Source organism: Jaculus jaculus, chromosome 7 (genome assembly GCF_020740685.1).
Source record: "Jaculus jaculus isolate mJacJac1 chromosome 7, mJacJac1.mat.Y.cur, whole genome shotgun sequence".
Classification (NCBI taxonomy): domain Eukaryota; kingdom Metazoa; phylum Chordata; class Mammalia; order Rodentia; family Dipodidae; genus Jaculus; species Jaculus jaculus.
Genome location: NC_059108.1, coordinates 40,689,530 through 40,706,340, shown reverse-complemented (window position 1 = coordinate 40,706,340; position 16,811 = coordinate 40,689,530). Strand labels below are relative to the sequence as shown.

At 42.7% G+C, this 16,811-nt stretch overlaps 1 protein-coding gene across 1 annotated transcript in view; it reads right to left on the bottom strand.

Moving 5' to 3' along the window:
* Positions 1 to 16,811, bottom strand: part of Rtn4ip1 (reticulon 4 interacting protein 1) — a 65,539-nt gene that overhangs the window by 27,357 nt on the left and 21,371 nt on the right. Inside the window, exons 5-6 of the mRNA XM_004660607.3 lie at positions 9,163 to 9,211; positions 1,489 to 1,625 (exon numbers count right to left, since the gene is read on the bottom strand). Of these exons, the coding sequence (XP_004660664.3) occupies positions 1,489 to 1,625; positions 9,163 to 9,211 (186 nt within the window). The remainder of the gene's footprint in view (positions 1 to 1,488; positions 1,626 to 9,162; positions 9,212 to 16,811) is intronic.

Here is a 16,811-nt window from a genome sequence, read left to right as displayed (position 1 = left end):
GCCCTTCTTGAGCCAATACACTGAAAGTGTTTAGTGACAGTCATGTGGTTTCATGCCTTCCTCCCTCTTCTTTTTTAAAAAATATTTATTTATTTATTTATTTAAGAGAATGGGCATGCCAGGGCCTCTAGCCTCTGCAAATAAACTCCAGATACATAAGCCACCATGTGCATCTGATTTATGTGGGTTCTGGGGAATTGAACCTGGGTCCTTAGGCATCACAGGCAAGCACTTAACCACTAAGCCATCTCTCCAGCCTTCCTCTTTAGTCTTAACGTGGTGACATCTGCCACAGATGGGAATGCACTTCTAATTTTGTTCCGAGACCTCTTATAAGCCAGCAACAAAAATTTGCCAGATGTGGTGGTAGCATATGCAGTGTAAATACCATGTACTGTTAATAAAAACATAAAATTTAAAAATAAAATAACTTTTATTGTTTGTTTGTTTTTTTCGAGGTAGCTTCTTAGACTAGCCCAGGCTGACCTGGAATTCACTATGTAGCCTCAGGGTGGCCTCGAACTCTCGGTGATCCTCCTACTTCTGCCTCCCAAGTGCTGGGATTAAAGGCATGTGCCACCATGCCCAGCTCAATAAGTAACATATTTTTTTAAATTTTTTTACTATTATTATTTATTTATTTGAGAGCAACAGACACAGAGAGAAAGACAGATAGAGGGAGAGAGAGAGAATGGGCGCGCCAGGGCCTCCAGCCTCTGCAAACGAACTCCAGACGCGTGCGCCCCCTTGTGCATCTGGCTAACGTGGGACCTGGGGAAACGAGCCTCGAACCGGGGTCCTTAGGCTTCACAGGCAAGCGCTTAACCGCTAAGCCATCTCTCTAGCCCAAGTAACATATTTTAAAGCAGCTGGGAAGATGACTTAGTGGTTAAAGGTGCTTGCTTCCAAAACCTGCCAGCCTGGGTTCAATTCCCAAGCTGTCCACATAATCCAGAGGCAAAAATGGTTCAAGTGTCTGGCATTTATTTGCAGAGGCAAGAGGTCCTGTGGCGTGCTCACATACATGTGCAAGTAAATAAAAATTTTATTTAAAAATTTAAATAACTTCCTAAGAACACACCACATATGCTACCATGCTATATTAACCTTTGGAGTTATAAAACAGAAATCAATCTAAATGACTTTAAATTTTATTTGAAAGGAGACAGAGAGAGAGGGAGAGAGAATGAGAATAGGCATGCCAGGGCCTCTAGCTATTATAAACAAACTCCAGATGCATGCGCCACATCATGCATCTGGCTTTTCATGGGTACTGGGGATTCAAACCTGGATTGTTAGGCTTTGCAGGCAAGTACCTTAACTGCTGAGCCATCTTTCCAGCTCCTAAATGACTTTTAACAACAGAGTAGACTTCTAGGCTCTTTTAGAAGATTCCCACATGACTGAAAGGCTACCAAACCACCTCAGACCTGCACATTCAACTGTCCTGTGCCCACCTTCCCAAAGGAGCCTTGTTCTAGTACATACGGCTTGAAGGATTTCAACTGCTCTTCCACACTTCCAGATTTGTAATCAATGATATCATCTGCCCCAAGCTTCCTCACAAGTTCACCCGCATCTTGAGAACAAACTGCTGTCACGTGAGCACCCCATGCTTTCATTATCTGCCAAGAAAGTAAAAGGAGGGGTGAGTAGAAAATCTGCATTTCACTCATCTTTTTTTTGTTTGTTTGTTTGCTTGTTTGCTTTGTTTTTTCAAGGTAGGGTCTCACTCTAGCCCAGGCTGACCTGTGTAGTCTCAGGGTGGCCTCGAACTCACGGCAATCCTCCTACCTCTGCCTCCTGAGTGCTGGGATTAAAGGCGTGCACCACCACGTCTGGCCCATTTCACTCATTTTTTAAAGAACAAATTGGCAAGTGGGGTGTGGTGGTGCACACCTTTAATCCCAACATTCGGGAGGCAGAGATAGGAGACTGCCATGAGTTCAAGGCCACACTGAGACTCCATAGTGAATTCCAGGTCAGCCTGGACCAGAGTGAGACCCTACCTCGAAAAAAGAAAAAAAAGAAAGAAAAGAAAAACAAAAAAAATGGCATTATGTGTTATTCAGGATTAAATATCTTGAAATTGCCCTCCAAACTTGATGTACTTTTTTTGTAGTATCAATTTTATATAACTAAAGGGGGGCTACTTAAATTTAACCTAACTTGAGGATAGTGACTTGGAAGTTCACCCAGAAGTTTTGCTATTCGTAGAGATCAAGTCAGATACACTGGTACACGCCTGTCATCAGAGACAGAGGCAGGAGAATCAGAATGTCAAGGTCATCCTCAGCTCCACAGGGAGGTTGAGGCCTGCCTAGGAGCCATGTGACCCTGTTTCAGAAAAAGAACAAAACAAAAAAAGTGGTACAGGCCAAGGGTTCTCTGATGGAAATTAAAGTACACAGAAGTGACATCATATGTAATTTATTATGTTCGTGGTTTGGAAACAGTGACACTTTTTAGTAAAGTGTTATGTTGCTTTTAACAGCAAGTTCCAAATTGAACTCAAATATGTAAAGAATATAATTTAAGCTGAAAAGTTCACTGTGACTATCTTTTTTCAATGTACCCCTAAGAAATGGATGAGCTAAAAGGACACTACATACTAAAAATCCAAACCCATTTTTGCTTTTCTCTAAGCAATATTAAATCCTCAGGAAGACTGTTACATGTTGAATTTCAGTATTTCAACATTTTCCCCTAATTTCTAGTTTTTTTTTTTCCCCACTTATAACTATCTAGTTATCTTTAAGCATGACTGAAAAGTTAAAGTGAAAACACAAAGACAGAAACCACCTAAGGCAGATACTGCTAGATAAAGAAATGGGACACCAGTAGCCACTCAAAAGCCCTACTTTGTTCTGTCTCAACCCAAGTTGCTGTCAGCTGCCTCCCTCATCAGTCCTCCCTATCCTGCTTCCACAGTAATCACGTCAAGAAAAGTCGCATCACCTAAATGTGCGGTCCCTAGGCACTACATTGGTCTTGGTTCATTTTGCAGATGCCGTGTTTAAGTCTGTCTAAATCGCGCGACCCGCTGTCGTTTCCTGCTGTCTGGGTCTCTGACGGCATAGAAGCCAGCTCTGCACCCTGTTCTGTCCTCTGCGTTTTCTGCAACGTGGCAGATGGATCTCATGCCTGGATCAGGTTCAGTGTCAGTTTCTTGAGCAAAACCATGAGTAGTGGCAAAACGAGGTGGCGCAGTAAGCCTGCTTGTTGCTTTTATGATTTTAGTGGTTGTCGATGCCTAATACCTACATCCGTTTATTGGTGGCTGCAAAGTAGTGATGTTTTAATTCTATCTCTTTTCATTCAGTAGTTGTAACACTTCATAAACAAATACTGCCCCTCCAAAACGATATGGTTTCTCAGCTATATGGTTCATTTACAAAAGGAAGGACGAGAGCCGCGAATGTACTTAGTGCCGGAGCCCCTGTCCAGGCACAATGTTGGGGGAAGAGCAGGAGGGAACAGGGAACAAGAGGAAGGTATGTTTAATTATTTTCCTTCATCAGGTTATAAGATAATAAGCTATTCCTTACAATCTTTCAAAAATGACCACTTTTCAAAATATGTATCATTATAAACTCAAGGATGGAAGTATATTTAAATGGGATTAATCCACTGTAATTATCGTTTCTCTTATTGGAAGTCAAATCACATCTTGGTCAGTGTCTTCAGGTTGGCTCTTGAGTCTTTGACATTGACCTGACTGGCTTTTGATAGCTTCCCTGCTATGTTATAGAATTGAGGTTTCCTCATATATTGTGTGACCTAGATCCAAAACCTTCCATTTGTTAGCTGGACGTGGTGGCACATACCTTTAATACCAGCACTCAGGAGGCAGAGGTAGGAGGATCGCTGTGAGTTCGAGGCCACCCTGAGACTAGAATGAATTCCAGGTCAGCCTGAGCTAGAGTAAGAATGCTAGAGTGCCTAGAAAAACCAAAAAAGAAAAAGAAAAAAGGAAAAAAAAAAAAAACACAAAACTATTTCTCTAAAAAGCCCTGCATAGTTTTAGTGAGAAATGTTATTGCAAGAGATGTTTTACATGCTCACATAAAATATTTCCCGAGTTCTTACTAATAATTATAGTTCAAATGTGAGATATTCACTAAAGACTAAGAGCTCGGTGTAACTCAATGGCAGAGAGTGAATGCTCAGTTTGAAAGGCTCTGGGCTCAACCTCTAGATTCCTCCCCAAAATATGAAGGATTAGAATACCACCCATGCCATATTTGCTTTTTAATAGCTTATTAAGATATATATTTGTATTTATATGCACTTTTCTGTGTTATATTTCATAACAAAAGTTTTGTTTGTTTTGTTTTTAGTTTTTCAAGGTAATGTCTTGCTGTAGCCCAACTGACCTATAATTCACTCTGTAAACCTCAGGGTGGCCTCATGGCACTCCTCCTACCTCAGTGTCCCCAATGCTGGGACTAAAGGTATGTAGCACCATACCCCACCTGTTTTTTTTTTTCTTTAAAATATTTATTTATTTGAAAGAGAGAAAGGGGGGGGGGATGGCCACGCCAGGGCCTCCAGCCACTGCAAACAAACTACAGATGCCGTGTCACCTTGTGGTGCTTACATACACATCAAAAAAGAAAAAGATTCAAAGGGGAAAGTGTGTGTGGGGGGGGAATTACCACGGGATTTTTTTTTATAATCATGGAAAATGCTAATAAAAATTAAAATAAAAGAAAAAGAAAAAGAAAATGGAAGGAAGGGAGAGAGGGAGGGAAAACAAAGTTGATGGAAGTAAAGATCACCATATTAAACAAAATAAGCCAAACTGAAAGAAAAACACCACACGCTTTTCCCGCAACATGTGGTCTAGATTTAAAAACAACACGAACGTGAAAGCAGAAGGGAATATTTCAGGAGAGAGGAGACCGGTAGGCGGGGAGCAAGAGAGGACAGGAGGGGGTAAACACGACCAGAATATATGAATGCCTATACGAAGATATCGTAATAAAACACAGGATTTCATTTTCTTGCAATGCTAGGGAAGGAATCCAGGACCTTGTATGTGCTAGGCAAATACTCTACCACTGGCTGAAACACATTATTCTGTACAATTAATATATGCTTACAAAAAAATGCCACAAGAAGGCTGGGCTTAGTGGTTAAGGCATTGCCTGTGAAGTCTAATGACTGAGGTTCAATTCCCCAGAACCCACATAAGCCAGATGCACAAGGTGGTGCATGTATTTGGAGTTTGTTTGCAGTGGCTGAAGACCCTGGTGCGCCCATATTTTACCCCCCACCCCTGTCTCATAAATGAAAAGAAAAAAAAAAGTGGTGCATTTTCGTGACATTCGTTTGAAGCACAAGAGATCCTGGCACACACGTGCATACACACACAAAAACTTGTGTAAATAAATAAAAATATTTTTTTAAATGTCACAAAAAGTCTCGGTCCTTGGAATGTTCACTATCAAACAAATAAGCATTTTCCTTTAGTTTAAAGAAAGCTGAGGTGAGCATTGCCCAGGAGTCCTCGAAAGCTCTGGGGTCGGGCCTGGGAAGGTGCAAAGCAAGCAGGGAAGGATGTGGTCCAGCCGCTGGAGATGCTCCAGCACCCCATACCTAGGGAGGGCCCCTCCCGCAGATGGAGGGAGGCCAATCAAGGCGCTTCATGGCCCATTACGCGGGGGAGTGGCAGGAAGCCAGTGGCCCGCCCCGGCTGCTCTGAAGGCTTGGGTACTGTTGTTTTCTCAGGTAATTTAATTGTTTTCTTTTTCTTTTGTGTGTACGTGTGTGGTATGCATGTGTGGCTACACTTATATGTACAGGTATACATGCATGTGTGCATACGTGTGTGTAGAAGACAGATGTCTTCCTTACCTGTTTTCCACTTTCTATTTATTCTTTGAGACAGGGTCTCTCAGTGAATCCAGAGCTCACTGGTTGGGTCAGACTAGCCAGTGAGTTCTAGGGACTCCCCTTCTCCACCTCCCCAGTGCTCTACAGGTAGGCAGCACCCTGCCCAGTATTTATGTGGTTTCTGGGGATTTGAACTCAGGTCCTCCTGTTTGCATGGAAAGCATTTCACAGTACCACTGAGCCATCCCCCCAGCCCTGGCAAAATTTATAAAACATAAATTTACCTCTTTAGTCATTCTGAACTACAAATCAGTAGCTTTTAGTATGTTCCCAATATTGTATAACCATCATCACTAATTCTAGAATATACAAATTTACCTACTTTATACATGATATAAATAAAACTATATCATATGTGATCTTTTGTGTCTGAACTCATTCATTTAACTTATTTCAAAGTTTTGTCCAAGTTGTATCAGTCTTCGGAATTCCATTCCTTTTTATGGCTGAATAACTTTCCATTATTTGTGAATACAATAATTTGTTTAACCATTTATCAGGTGACAGATACTAGTTATTTCCATGTTTCTACTATTAAACATATACTTTCATTCATAAATGAAACTGTTGGATCATACAGTAATTCTATATTCAGTATTTTTTTTGAAGGTAAGGTCTTACTCTTGCCCAGGCTGACCTGGAATTCATGCAGACTGCCCTCAACCTCATGGTCAATTGTTTTCTTTGTTGTTGTTGTTTTCAGTTTTTCGAGGCGGGTTTCACTGTAGTCCAGGCTGACCTGGAATTTACTATGGAGTCTCAAGGTGGTCTTGAACTCACAGGATCCTCCTACCTCTGCCTCCCAAGTACTGGGCGTGCACCACTATGCCTGGCTTTTTTTTTTTTTTTTTAAGACAGTTTCACTATGTTACCCAGGTTGACTTTGAACTTTTGAGCTCAAGCAATTCTCACACTTCAATCTCCTTAGGACTCGAGTGCGGGCCTCACTACTGTGCGGGGCGATGTTTACCATGAGGAAGCTTCACCAAACTGCGTCCCATAGAAGCTACACTGCTTTACAGACCAGCTGCCCATGCACGAGTGCTCTGTACTGCCTGAGTACAAGTGTCCCCGCAGGCCCATGGGTCTCCAGCCTGGCTTTGCTGTGAGGTGGTAGAAACTTCACTAGCTGAGGCTCGCAGAGGGTTTCAGATCATCGGGGCGTGACCTCAAAGGGGATCTTGAATTCTAGTTTTCTCTCTTCTTTTGTCCCGGCCATGATGTGAACAGCTTGTCCTGAATACCAGAGCCATGGTATGTGGCCTCACCACAGGCCCAAAGGCAAAATAGCCATCTGATCATGGACTGGATCTTTCAAAATTGTGAGTTCAAATCAGCCTTTGCATAAACTGTCACAGGCATGTAACAGCAATAGAAAGCCACAGAAACCAAGAGAGATTCAAATCTCTCTCCTTATTCTTTTTTTTTTTTTTTTTTTTTTTTAATTGCAGCCATCCTAGTAGGCATGCCATGGTGTCTCATTGTGGTTCCATTTACATTTCTCTAATGACTAACGCTGTTGAGCATCTAACCATGAATTTATGGCTATGTGTATTCTCTGAAGAAATGCCTGCTTTGAGTTCCCTATTTTTTTCTACTTTTTATTGGTATATATTGTACAAAGTAAGAGTTTCACTATGCTTGAAAGAGGGTTGGGCTACATTTGCTATGTATTCTCAGGGTGGCCTTGATCCTCCTATCTCTCCTAAGTGGTGGGATTGAAGGCACGCACCACCATGCCCAGCTACAGACTGGCCTTTGTAATGCAAGAGAGTGAGAGCAAGGGGTGGGGCGGAGGAGAGAGTGGGAGAGACTCCAGACACATGTGCCACCTTGTGCATATGAGCAACCGTGTGCACTAGTGCATCTGGCTTATGTGAGATCTGAAGAGTCGAACATGGGTCCTTAGGTTTTGTAGGCAAGTGCCTTAACCACTAAGCCATGTGATCTCCAGCCCCTTTTGTACATTCTTCACAGTGCCCTCTGACGTATCACAGTTTTTAATTTGATGAAGTTCAATGGACTGGTTTCTAAGTCCACTGCCTGGGCTTTTGGTAGCATATCTGACAGCCTGGTACCAAATTCAGGGTGATGAATATTTAAGCTGCTGTTTGCTTCTAAGTTTTATAATTTTGGCTCTTACAGTTTAGTGTTTGTTCTGTTTTTGCCCAAGTGAGGTAAGGATCCAATTTCACAGTTATGTACGTGGCCATCTAATTGCCTCATCATTTGTTGAAAGAACTATTTTCCCCATCTAATGTTAAAATTGATTGTTGTTAAAATTGATTGACTACACATGTATAACTTATCTCTTAATCTTTAATTCTATGCCAGCAATCTATATAATTGTCCCTAGGCCAGTTTTGATTTCTGTGGCTTAGTAGTAAATTGGAAATTGGAGAGTGTGAGTCTTCTAACTCTGTTCCTTATGGTCCTTTGCAATTCCATATGTACTGTGGGATAAGCTAGTCATTTACACAAGAAAGGCAGTTGCCTTTTTATTGGTTACACCAAATATGTAGATCGCTTTGGCCATGTAGAACACATTTTAGCTATTGCATTCTCAATATATTTTAGAATAAGCTTATCGCTTTCTACATAAGGTCCACAGAAATCTGGATGAGAAGTTAGCCCCAGCTGTTAGTACAGGCTGGCAGATTTCTATCAACAACCACTGCCATGGTTGCCCTCCTAAGAGCTTTCCTCACATACCCAATATATATTAAATTACTAGAAAGGCTAACACTTCCTTTTCTCATAGTTTGGAAGAGCAGGCTGGCCTTACAGAGGATTTATCAGACCTACCTTTACGGTTATTTTTTTAAATACAATAAAAAAATATATTTTGTTAATGTGGTGGTACACGCCTTTAATCCCAGCACTCGAGAGGCAGAGGTAGGAGGATTGCCATGAGTTCAAGACCACCCTGAGACTATGTAGTGAATTTTCAGGTCAACCTGGGCTACAGTGAGACCCTACCTCAAAAAACCAAACACACACACACACACATTAGATAGAGAAAGAGGCAGATAGAGAGAAAATGGGTGCACTAGGACCTCTAGCCACTACAAATGAACTCCTGATGCATTGTCACTTTGTGCTTCTGGCTTCACATGAGTATTGGGGAACTGAACCTGTGTCCTTTGGCTTTGCTGGTAAATGCCTTAACTGCTAAGCCATTTATTCAGCCCTACCTTTCAACTTTTAAGGAAAATTTATAAATTCACACAAAGAAAATCTTCCTATGCACAAGATTAAACTTACCTGAATCGCAAAAGTACCAACTCCACCTGAAGCACCCAAGATCAAAACCCTGCAACACAGAAGAACCCGCTGTCAGTGCGAATCCCACATGGGTGTAACTGGCAGGATGTAACTGCTCAATGACAAATAATCCCAAAAGCAAATATCAGCTTCCCAACTGACGTTACACAAGGATTTCTCTTTTAGAGTCACTAAGGAGCTGTCTTTAAGTCAGAGGTTCTATGAACTCCTTACTGAGAATGCCAAATAACAATAGTACTAATCATTTACTTTTGTTAAACATCTGTTTTACAATTTTTCCAAGCTAAAAGCACCATAAAATTACCTCAGTAACAAGGAAATTTAGGACTTCTTAATGTCTTAGCCTCAGTTGTTCTGGAAGAAATCATATTCCTGGGCTGGAGAGATGGCTTAGCAGTTAAGGTGCTTGGCTAAGAAGCCCAAGGATCCAGGTTCGATTCCCCAGTACTCATGTAAGCTAGATGCACAAGGTGGCACATGTGTCTGGAGTGCATTTGCAGTGACTAGAGGTCCTAGTATGCTCATTCTTTCTCTCTCTCTCAAATAAATAAATAAAAATAAACAGAATATATATAAAATCACATACTATTCTAAGTAAGTTTATGATTTTTGTGGCCCTCAGTTGCATGTGGCCCGCAGGCCATAGATCCATCAGATAACTCTCCTCAGGAACACTGGCTATGGCATGGTCTGGCCCTCCCTGAGGCACTAAGTCTGGCAGAACTTCCCAGGGGTCTGGGCCTCCAGGGCGGTCTCAGTTCTTTCTCCTCTGGAGCCCTCAGCAGTATGGGGACTGTGGTAGTTTGAGTGGAAGCTTCCCCAGTTGATTCAGGAGTTTTATTTAAGCTTGTAACTTGGTGCCCCTGCGCAGGTCCTAGCGTCCAGCCCTGAGGTGTGGAAGTGGATCTGGAATTCCAGTTTAAAGATATGCAAAGTGTTTGCCCAAAGTTCCTGATGTGTGCTTGCCCATGCTAGTGGAGGTTGCTTTTGGCTTTTCTCTCAGCTTGGATCTGTGAAAGGGATGTCAACTTCTTCTGCCATTATGGGAACTTCCCCTTGGTCAGTAAGCTTCAATAAATTCCCTTCCTTCCAAAAAAAATAAAAAATAAATAGAAATCACATTCCTGACCACATTCCTGCCAAAGAGGAGTCAATACCTTGTGTTCAAACATATCTGCCAAAGTCACTAGGTATCCCAGTGGAAACAATCTCATCCTCACTATGACTTCCTGCAAAAGCAGACAAACGTGTCTGATGAGCATGACCACCCTGTGCTCCAGACCATCACCACATCTATTCTGTAGCCCTCCTGAGGCCAGGATACTTAGCCTGGAGTTCAGAAATGAGTAGGGGACAGAGCAGAGGTAAGCACAGGGATGAGAGATCCTGATGCCTCTGAAATTGTGAGTTTCAGGCTAGGAAGATGGCTCAGCAGTTAAAGGCTGCCAGCCCGGGTTCAATTCCCCAGTATGCATGTAAAGACAGATGTACAAAGTAGTACATTTGTCTGAAGTTTGTTTGCAGTGGCAAGTAAATACAAAAAAATTGTGGATTTCCTAAATTACAATGCACAATTGGGTGTAATGATGTGTACGCTGGCAAGGAGTAGAATCACCAAATGAGAAGAGACGATCCAAGAGAGAATCAAGAACCACTGCTCCATAGACTGTCATAGCTCATTCTCTGATCATGACAGAGCTTCAGAGAATGGCTTTCCAGTACTACACGGTTTCAAGCGCCCAGAAAATTGTGCTGAATGCTCTTTGGTGTCATGCTACCAAGAGAAGCTGAGGGACATTTTAAAGTGACTCTTTGGCCCTGGTGCTGCTAAGGATTGTTGAGAGAAACTAAGGCCCACAGCCAAATCCCTTTCTGAAGACTAAGTGGTGGGGAGGATCGTGCTGGTTATCTGTCACTATGCTGCATGGCTGCTGGCATTCCTGAGGGGCTGGCAATTGTTTGCAGCAGCAAGAGGTGCTGGAGGCATGCACACATGTACGTAAATAATAAATAAACAGTATTTGCAACCAAAAAATTAGGACCTTCATGGGAATAACAAATAATTTAAAAGGAAGAATTGTTTGTGCTACTAGAAAGTGCAGAGAAATTTGCTATCTGTCTCTCAATAAAGACACTAGAATTTGGAACATGTGCTCTGTCTCTATTTTTCTTTCTCTATTACTGAAATCACGGAAGCCTGGTTGTTACCATTGTGTTTTACAAGGTATTACCGCTATTTCCAAGCCAGCTGTTCCCTTTGAAATGCCATTACATGTAATTAAAAGAAGACTCCTTCAAGTTACACTGCTAGAAGAGGCACTTGTCGTTTCACAGAATTATGTGAAAAGTAGAAGAAATTTTGAAGGTGACTTCTGTTTTCCAAAGCTTTTTCAGCTTTAGTCTTTCCCGAGTGGGGAAAAGAGGACCAAACCTTGCCTCACAGCTAGGGTGGTGGTCACACACCTGCGACACTGGGGGGCGGGGGGAAACCGAGGCAGGAAGACTCCAAACGCAAGTTCAGCCTGGGTTGCTGTCTCAAAAGAACCACACCAGACAAACCAAGATTCTGTTTCACAGACCAGCCTATAATTAACTGACTCATGAAACATTTTACCCCTCACTTTTTGCTCATTATCTAAATGTAGCTAGTCAATTTCTCCAAATAACTTCAAGCTTTTCTTTTAATCTGCAGTATGACAGAGAAACAAACATGTATTTTATCAGGTTTTTAAGTCTGAAGTCTGGTACTTTTCATTAGTCATGAGGATATTTGCTTAAGAAATGTCTTCCTTGTGGTTTGAGGATATTTTCCTAAGGATGACACAGATCAGTGCCATTGTTCTTGGAAACACCTGGCACTGCTGTACCTGGTCAGTTGTGATGATGGAATAGGGGACGGGCACATTCCATACATTGTGGACAACGGAGGAGAGAAACTCTTGGTGAGTAACTGATTGTGGGCATGAGAACCTATTATTTCTTATTCCCATAACAGTCCTGTTTTTTGTTAAAAGTTCATTTATTTATTATTTACACGTGTGTGAGCATGAGTCCGGCACCTCTTGCTGCTGCAAACAAATGCCAGATGGTTGTGCCACTTAAAAATTCTTTAAAATATTTTATTTATTACCTGCAAGCAGAGAGAGAGACAGGAGGAGATGGAAAGAAAGAGAGAATATATGAGTGTGCCAGGGCCTCTAGCCACTGCAAATGAACTCCAGATGCACGCATCACTTTATGCATCTGGCTTACATGAATACTTGGGAATCACACTGGGTCATTAGGCTCTGCAGGCAGGTGCCTTAACTGCTGAGCCATCACTCTTGCCCAGTTTGTGCCACTTTTTGAATCCAGCTTACATGAGTGGACCAAGAATTGAATTCAGGCCAGCAGACTCTGCAAGTGCCTTAAGCACGGAGCCATCTTCCTTGCTTTGAGGGTCCTATTTCTATTTCACAGGCACTCAAGGACAGAGCCCTCCCTCTCACCCTGTGCTGAGCATACTCTCCTGGGCATGGCAGATGCCCCATCCCTGCTGGGCTTTATAAACATCATCTAATCAGCATTACATCCTACACCCATGGCAACAATTACCTCTGCCTTAAGGGAGGGTGAAATTAATTTCTGGTTCTCTCTTTGAGAAGGCTGGATTAAATGGATACCAAGTATAATGACTGCTTAAGGGCCCAACTGCCAAACATATGTCTGGCCTCATTACTGTCAGCTTATCTCTTCCTCATAACTCTTAATTCAAAGTAGCCTTACTTCCTCACAAAGCAGAAATTGGCAGAAGTGGCTCTACAAGAGCAGTGTCGGTTCCTTGAGTCGCCAGCTGAGGGCGCCCTCGAGATGCAAAAGACGGGAGTAGGCTCAAGAAGTGCAGTGCATGAGCTTGGAAAGTTCTGGGCACACACTTTTGTTGTTGTTGTTCTGCAAACTTTAGTTTTGTGCAGGGGCAAGGGCCTCCACTTTTTTTCAAAGGCTCAAAAAGATAGCAGGTGAAACGAATTATCAAGTCAGCAATAAGCTGATTGCTCCTCTACCAAACACATTCCTGCAAGAGAAAATACTGCCCTGCCTACATCACAATGGCCCTTCACTTAGGTGCTGTGGGGAGCAAAGGAGATATTTTACCTAGCTTGCTGTCATGGCCACATTATACACACTCAAATCTCATTGCAGCAGAAGCCTCCACGGTACAGTGAAGAAGACAAAATGTACTGTTTGCTGGCTTCTATAGAAAAAGCACCCAGTAAATACTTGACTTGCAAAGGCACTATGATTCAAAATTGCGTAGATTTTGAAGCACATTCCTCTCATTTCCTAGAACAGAAAGCTTGTATGAAGTTTACAGGGACTGCGCTAACTGATAGGGAAACCATGAATTATTATTTCACCACTGTAGATGTTCATTCTTTTCTGTTCACTTGCTTTTGAGATGGAGTCTCGCGTAGATCAGCATCCCCACCGCTGGGATTGCGGCCGTGTGCCGCACACTGGGCTCCTTTGCTCTCTTAAACTGTAAATTCTAACTCACTCGTATGCCTGTTTAATCTACAAATGCCCCGTAAATAAGCACAGACTAAAGCAATGCTGGCTTCCCTTCCAAGAGCGGAATGCCTCTTGTTTATTTAGCCTGTGCTACCTAAGTCCTCTGGTACATTTTCAGTATTTCAGTCTCATGATGCTCACCTACTGCCTTACAAAATCTATGAGAACAGGCGTGACAGCACACATCTATAATCCCAACCCATGGGCGGTGATGGCTGGAGGCCCAAGAGGAGTTCAAGGTCATTTTTGGCTACACAGTGAGTTCAAGGCTAGCCTAGGCTACATGAGACCCTGTCTCAGGAAAACAAAAAACAACAAAAAATAAGACAGGAGAACCAGAAAGGAGGCTCGTCTTTCAAAGTTTTGTACCCCAAAATTCTGTACTTTCAAATTTCTTGGCCCTAGAAATCTGAACGTCTGGGCTGCATATCAGAACCCCTCCCCCCATGTATGTATATGCGTGTAAGTCCATGTGCACATGTATGTGCAAACAAGAAGACAACTTTGGGTAACTTTGTAGCATAGGAGATAGAAATTGGCTTGGCAGTTTAGGGGTGACAGGACCCAAAATGAGCAGCTTTTCCTTCACTAAAAGCTGGAAATGCCACTAAGCGGGCAAGGAGAACCTGGATTTTTCCTGATCTCTTTCTTCCCTAGGGAGCTATACCCTCCAGGAAAGATTTCTAGATTAAGCTTGCACCCTTCCTAGATTGCAGAAACCTCGACTTCTAAGAGTTCTAGAAATAGTGTTCCACGTTATAGAGACCTGGGAAATCTGGCCTTTCTTCCCTAGAGACCTGCGAAACCTGATATTGCTCCTGTAGAGAGCAAAGCCAATTCTTATACTGCGCACCCCCTACCCCGAGTCTCTGGGTGGGCTTTTCAAAACCACTCTTGATTCCCTGGGCAAGAGCTCTGCCTGGCTTCCTCCTCTTACTTCTGGGATTAATCCCCTCCACCCCCACCTTCTGCTTGTTCTCCCTCTTAAAATTTTTATTTTATTTTTTTTTAATTTTTTTTATTTATTTAATTGAGAGCGACAGACACAGAGAGAAAGACAGATAGAGGGAGAGAGAGAGAATGGGCGCGCCAGGGCTTCCAGCCTCTGCAAACGAACTCCAGACGCATGCGCCCCCTTGTGCATCTGGCTAACGTGGGACCTGGGGAACCGAGCCTCGAACCGGGGTCCTTAGGCTTCACAGGCAAGCGCTTAACCACTAAGCCATCTCTCCAGCCCTCCCTCTTAAAATTTTAAGCTATAATGAAATCTCTCTGAACCTTATCCTCTGGTCTCTGGATTTCATTTGTCAAATTCATAAACCAAGAATCTGAGAACATCCCCAAATTATCAGTGCATTGGCATGCAAGGAACTACAAATTCCTGTATCAGCTTTTTAAATAACACTCCACATGCTTATTTATTTTTTAAAGAAAGTGTCTCTCAAGTCAGGCATTATGGTATAAGCCTTTAACCCTAGCACTCAGGAGGCAGAGGGTAGGAAGATTACTGTGAGTTCCAGGCCAGCCTGGAACTACATAGTGAATTCTGGAGTGAGACATACCTTGAAAACACACACGAAAGGAAGAAAGGAAGGAAGGAAGGAAGGAAGGAAGCAAGCAAGCAAGCAAGCAGGCTAGATTGCTTAGTGGTTAAGGCACTTGCCTGCAAAGCCTAAGGGCTCATTTTTGATTCCTTATCTCACATAAGCCAGACGCACAAAGATAAGGCAAGTGCAAGGTCACACATGCCCACTAGGTGGCGCAAGTGCCTGGCATTTGATGGCAGTGGCTGAGGCCCTGGCAAGTCAATTCTCTCTCTCTCTCTCTCTCAAATTAAAAACAACAACAACAACAAAAAGGTCTCTCATTGGCCTAGAGCTCACCAGTTGAGCTAGGGAGACCCAGGAAGGCTCCTGTCTCCACCTTTCTGGCTCATGCTCCACATGTTTACATGGGTTCTGGGGATTGAACTCAGGTCCTCATGCTTGCAAGGCAAGTGTTTTACCAATTGTGCTATCTTCCCAGTTCCTTGGGTTTTGTTGTTGATGTTTTTGGTGGTTGTGCTTGCGTGCGTGTGTGTAAGGTCTCCTGTCCCTCTTCCTAGCCTCCACCATGCTAAGTATCTGAGATTGACCTTGAATTTCCTGATCTCCTGACTGTACAGGTGGCCGTCTCTTGACACCTGTTTACTCACTAAAGGAGTCCTTAGGTCTCAGATGCCTGAGCTGTGAAATGATCATCACCAACATGTACTCTGGGAAATGAAAAAGAATTCATAATCTCAGTAATTTAGATGTATGTTTCTCCACCTGTCTCACACAGAGTGCATTGTTTCTATGAGTCCCTTCAGGTTTAGGTGTTGTGTGTGGGGGTGGGAGAAGATATTCCAAGATTAAAGTGCCATCTATTAACTCCTGATGCCTTAGAAACAGAGATAATTTTAAATATGGGTAAATTTTCTGTCAGTGAATAAGTATGATGCTGAAAATGTAGTAGCACAGTTTTTCAGTTTCATGTTCTATTGTTAACTCTGAAGGAAAATATGGGTGAAATAAACTGGGCGTGGTGGTGCACGCCTTTAATCCCAGCACTTGGGAGGCAGAGGTAGGAGGATTGCCATGAGTTCAAGGCCACCCTGAGACTATATAGTGAATTCCAGGTCAGCCTGGGCCAGAGTGAAACCCTTCCCCCCCCACAAAAAAAAAAGAAAATATGGGTGAAATATAGCAAAGTATCTCAACATAATGTGCTATTTATTTAATATGCTAAGTTTACTCACTAAGGTGATGAGAAGCTTATTCTGAATATTGGGATAATAGAGCTATAACATAAACCAACCAAATATGACCACTATAGCCGAGATGTGTGTCCTCTTCTTCTAACGTGTGTTGACATTTCCCAGTTTACAGGAGAGTGCATGTGTGAATCAGATGCCCGGTTATTTAAACACATTTCCCATGTCAACAAAGCTACTCATACATTTTGGCAAGGTGCCCAGAGTAGCTGTTTACAGCGGTGCAGTGAACCCACCATGGACAAGAGCCTCAGGCACAGGATAACCGTGGTTCTGCTATCCA